Source organism: Budorcas taxicolor, chromosome 15 (genome assembly GCF_023091745.1).
Source record: "Budorcas taxicolor isolate Tak-1 chromosome 15, Takin1.1, whole genome shotgun sequence".
Taxonomy (NCBI): Eukaryota; Metazoa; Chordata; class Mammalia; order Artiodactyla; family Bovidae; genus Budorcas; species Budorcas taxicolor.
Window position 1 is genome coordinate 76,625,828 of NC_068924.1, and position 5,912 is coordinate 76,631,739.

General features: G+C 37.5%; 1 protein-coding gene across 1 annotated transcript; it reads right to left on the minus strand.

Annotated features, from left to right (window-relative positions):
* Nucleotides 1-4,424: 4,424 nt before the first annotated feature.
* LOC128060740 (olfactory receptor 5F1-like) lies at nt 4,425-5,381 on the minus strand. The gene has a single exon (XM_052653121.1). It carries the CDS (start codon nt 5,379-5,381, stop codon nt 4,425-4,427), a length of 957 nt encoding a protein of 318 aa, XP_052509081.1.
* Nucleotides 5,382-5,912: the final 531 nt, after the last annotated feature.

Sequence of the window (5,912 nt, forward strand, 5' to 3'; positions counted from 1 at the left end):
ACTAAAGCAAGAGTCAGTGTTGCATTTAGATAAACTTTGTATCTCCATATACTCGCCAAGTCTGTATGTTCTTTCCATCTTTCTGTCTTCTCTTACCAGTGTGCTAATGAATCTGAAACAGACTTAGAAAAAACATGGATAATGAATGATATCTTATAGGTTTATTTGTTTTACAATGCAAGGTTACAATGATCATACAGTTTCAGGAAGTTGAGGGCTTGGAGCCCAATTCAGAAACCAAGTTTTTTACATAGCTCTTCAACCAGTTGATCTCTTGTTTGCAAAACGTTCAAATTCCTTGGCCAAGATTCATCCTTCTTTAGTAACAACTCTAGGGTAATGATTTTTATTAAGCGACTAAAACATACCACAGACTATTTTGAGATTTAAGGATGGAGTGTAGGTATATGCAGTGTCTTCACAGTAGGATTAAAATCACAAAATTTAAAGATAAAAGGATGAAACAAACAAACAAACAAACAAAAACAAAAACAAACAAAAAAAAAGATAAAAGGATGATACATACCAATTTCCCAGCCAAAGAAGTAAATTGTACCTAAGTTTAACAACAAATGACCACATTTCTGCTTTCTGATAACATACTTTCTATTTGAGATATATTCCGTACAGTTTTCTTTTTCTTTTTTAGACGTTTATATATTTTTTATTTTTTTAAAACCAGAATTGACAGAGACATGTGTACCCCAATGTCCATTAAGTTTCTAAAAGACTATTTGTTTTAAAATTGCTTCTATAAATTTACATATTTTCAATAAAGTTCATTGTGCTTTCTTTTACTACAGATTGTATCTTTGTAAATCTATTCAACAAGTTTATATTTCACTTTTTTCCATACACATGACCATTAATTTTTGTCCTCTTGACATAATATCACTTATCTTTGTCTTTTAAAGCATAATTATGTTAATACACTACGTTTTTACTTAATTGAGTTGTGTGAAGTTAAACAGGCTTATTGCTTCACTTAACCTCACCACTACCCTTTATCTAATAGTTGTTTACAAAATGTAAGACTTCCCATTTTTAAATGATCCAATGAAAATTATTTTGTGTATGTTAGTTTATATTTAACTAATGTAAATAAAACTTTATATATTAATACCTACTGTCTCTGCACATTTCTTCTTCTTAAATGCAGGACTCCAATAATTTCATCTTTTTGGGAGGTTGCATATTTGATTATTTCATCCTTTCCAGTGTGTTTGCTTAATTTTCCAACTTTATGACAGTCACAGATTTTGTAAGTTAGTCTCTGATTTCCTAGAATTGCTGATGAATATTGACTGCACAAAGCATGGGTTTCAAAATTCATTAACTTTAGTAAATAAAATACTCAAAAACCCTTGAATAAGGCAATACATGGTTGATAAGTGATAGGTGGTAATGTTAAATGTTTAAGTGAAATAAAAGACAGGGACATTAGAAAAACAGAACGAAATGCAAATAGCAAAAGGCACAAAAGAATGCCACATTCATAAGGGAGGATTTAATAAATATTGTCTTCTAAAGACGAGAAGGATAAAATCAAACTCAAAGTTAGAGGTCTCTTTGTTTTTACAATCTAAATATCTTTTGAGTCAAAGAAAATTAAAAAAATATTTTGAATATATTTCATATAAATTCTTTAATGAGCAAGAAAATATGATTTAAAAATAATTTTCACAAGCAATTAAAGGCTAAATAAATAATCTTGAGTTGCATACATAAGCTGTACATATTCAGTTAATTAAAATTAACAAATATAATTAAGTGGTAATAGTTCCCAAAGTTGGAAATATTTGAAGACTTTGCAAATGAAAGTAACTAAATAAAAGAGACTAGACTTAGAGATTGGGGAACAAGGTTCAAAATATGATATGCATAAAACCTAGAACTCAGAATTTAGTGTTTAGTCACTCAGTTGTGTCCAACTCTTTGCGATCTCATGGACTGTAGCCTACCAGGCTCCTCTGTTCATGGGCTTCCCCAGGCAAGAATACTGGAGTGGGTTGCCATTTTCCTTCTTTAGGGGATATCCCTGACCCGGGGATCAAACCTGTGTTTCCTGCATTAGCAGGCAGGTTCTTTACCGCTGAGCTTCTGGGCAAGCCCTAAATCACAGAATAAATGGATTTTACCTTCTAAACATTGTTTCTATTTCTAAATTATACTAGAAATTAAAGCATTTGATGCAAGGATTATAATATTGATATTTAGTAATGAAATATCTTGACCATGTATATGATTTCATTGAATACTCAGGACAGGGAAAGCAGAAAAATACAGCCAATGAGCAGCCAGCTGGTGCAGAAAAATGTGGATGAGTCAGTCAACGAAGGAGTGAACCATCTCTGAGAACAGTCTGATTAGTCCGCTGCATGGCCTCCGGGACCAGATACCATTTGGACCTGTGCGGTAAGAGCGTGGTCCAGGGATGAACCAACAACATTGATGACTTCACAAATATCCCTTTGGTGAAGATCAACTATGTGGACCATAGGGAGATTGATGTTAGGATGGACTGACCTTTCATGCCAGGCCATAAAGTTAGCTTGACAGCATCTCAGGGCTTGTCTCCTTAGCAAGTCCAGGCTCCCACTCAGTTTCCTCCAGAGTCCTACTAAGCCAGCTTCTTACCTAACTCCATATAATGCTTAACTTTAACATTAAGACATATCTTAACTCATTTTTACTGCTAACTTGATAACAGATTCTAATATGCAGGAAATCCATGAACTTGTTATAAAGAATATGTGTCACATTCATTCACTGAGCATTGACCTACCCGCTTTGGAGCCATGTGCTGTTTAAAAATTGCCATAGTTGAATGTATGTGCTTGTGGTTTGTGTATATGTCTCAGTCTTGGAGAGAGAAAGTGAGAAAAACATTGGAAAATCTATGGAGAATGGAAGGAATCCAAAGAGTGCTACTTTAATTGGTGCATTCTAGTCAGTCAGCAATTTTCTTGCTAGCATATGTTTGTATAAACTCATACTTATTATTTAATGAACATATATGTGCATGAAGGGAAGAAGGGAAATAAAAGGTCTACTGCTACAATTAAAAGTTGAATACTGAAATATGACTTAAGCATCTCCTGGGGAAATAACTCAAAAACTTAAAATGGAAATCAATTTTAAGCATTTTTGACATATGTAATATATCAATATATCTTATTAATACTAATGAGGAATTCTGACAAAGAAAGACAAAGGAAAAGCTAAATGTACCTTAAAAATACTCTACGTGATTCAGTTCAGTTCAGTTCAGTCGCTCAGTCGTGTCCGACTTTGCGACCCCATGAATTGCAGCATGCCAGGCCTCCCTGTCCATCACCAACTCCCAGAGTTCACTCAAACTCTCGTCCATTGAGTCAGTGATGCCTTTGAACCATCTCATCCTCTGTTGTCCCCTTCTCCTCCTGCCCCCAATCCCTCCCAGCATCAGAGTCTTTTCCAATGAGTCAACTCTTCACATGAGGTGGCCAAAGTTCTGGAGTTTCAGCTTTAGCATCATTCCTTCCAAAGGACACCCAGGACTGATCTCCTTTAAAATGGACTGGTTGGATCTCCTTGCAGTCCAAGGGATTCTCAAGAGTCTTCTCCAACATCACAGTTCAAAAGCATCAATTCTTCATCGCTCAGCTTTCTTCACAGTTCAACTCTTACATCCATACGTGACTACTGGAAAAACCATAGTTTGACTAGACAGACTTTGGTGATTAGATCATATGATATTGTAACTTTTGTCTCTAAATGATCAGGCACTCAGTCCTTTCCCTCTCTGCTACCCTATGGCAAACTGCAGCTCACCAAGCTCCTCTGACCATGGAATTTTCCAGGTAAAAATGCTGGAATGGGTTGCCATTCCCTTCTCCTGGGGGTCCTTCTGACCCAGGGGTTGAACTCATGTCCCCTGAATTTCTGTCACTGGTAGGCAGATTCTTTACCACTGTGCCACTTGGGAAGCCCAATAATTAGTCTTTTTATTCTCTAACCAAAGTTTCATTAAAACACATCATACTTTGGGAACTCAGTGGAAATACAGAACAATTAGATGAAAGTTTTAGAGTTTCATATAAATTTAATAATTTAGCTTATCCTATTGGATATGAGGGTTAGTTGCTAAGTCATTTCCAATTCTTTGCAGCCCCATGGACAGAGAAAACCTCTAGACTTCTCTGTTCATGGGATTTCCCAAGCAAGAATACTGGAGTGGGTTGCAATTTCCTTCTCCAGTCAGATTCATATATTTGGATATAAATACAACATGATTACTTAGAAAACATTGTAGTGAAAAATGTTGATCCAGCATTTTAAAGTTCAGTATGTACTCTACTAAGCTAAGAAAATGAAGCCCACAATCATAGTAAGCTTCAACCAGTATTTTAAAATTCATTATATATTCCATTTAGTTCAGAAAATTAACCCAACAACCCCAGAAATGAAGGGACCCTTTTCCTAGTAATTACATTCCATAAAGCCTTCTTCACTTCCCTGTTCCGGAGGCTGTAGATCAGAGGATTCAACATGGGGATGACCACTGTGTAGAATATGGAAGCCACTTTGTCCTGAGTCAAGGAGTAGCTGGAGGAAGGTCTGAGATAAGTGTAGATGGAGGTGGAATAGAACAGCATGATGGCTGTCAGGTGAGACGCACACGTGGAGAAGGCTTTGCGCCTCCCCTCCCCTGCATGCATGTGGAAGATGGAGAAGAGAATGTAGCAGTAGGAGGTGAGGATCACCAGCAGAGTCCCAACTATATTCACACCAGCGAATGTGGACAAGATGCTTTCATGCAGGCGTGTGTCAGAACATGAGAGCTTAAAAAGTGGAGGACTGTCACAGAAGAAGTGATGGATGATATTGGAACTACAGAATGACAAGCTGCTCACATAACCTGTGTGAATCACAGAGTTCAACAGTCCTGCTGTGAAAGCCCCTGCTGCCATTTTCAGGCAGACGGTCCTGGACATGATCAAGGAGTAAAGGAGAGGGCTGCATATGGCCACATAGCGGTCACGGGCCATTAACCCAAAAAGGATGCATTCAGTCGTGGCAAACGCTATAAAGAAGTACATCTGCAGGAAGCAGCCAGCAAAGGAGATGGTTTTCTTCTCTGATAAAAAGTCTACCAGCATCTTTGGAGTGATGGTGGATGAATAACTAACATCTGCAAAAGATAGGATTGCCAGGAAGAAATACATGGGTGTGTGGAGTCGAGAATCAGTCCTGATTAAAAGGATCATCCCAATATTTCCCACAACTGTAAGTGTGTAAATCACCAAAAAAAGAGAAAAAAGGATAGCTTGTAGCTCCAGTGTGTCTGCTAATCCCAACAGGATGAACTCCGTCAGCAAAGTACAATTATTTCTGGCCATTTATTAAAGATGTTGTAGGCTTAAACTTCTATTCCTTGTAAATATGTCATTGTCCAAATTTCACAAAAAATAGTAGAAATGTTAATGCAGTTGCTAACACACGGAGAAAATAAAATCCTGGGATAATAGAGCAGAGTAAGCAGGGTGACAGTCAGCTCAGCTCAGTTCAGTCGCTCAGTCGTGTCCGACTCTTTGAGACTGCAGGGACTGCAGCACGCCAGGCCTCCCTGCCGTCACCAACTCCCGGAGTGACTGTAGTAAAGCGGAAATTCGTGGACAAATGAACAAGCATTGGCATTCAATAAGCAATTGTCTGTATTGAATCTGGGTTGTGGAACTCCCTGTTCGCTGGTCAAAGTCCGTTTAAGTTTCTGAAAATGCAGCATATACATTCTATTCTTTCTCTTCTAGCCCATTCACACCCAAAATGCAAAGTATAGAGCTATTCTTGCTGAGTTCTCTCTCATCCTCTGCACAAGCGTGTATGGTTAACTCAAATGCCTTCTTTTCTCATCAAGACTACTCTATACA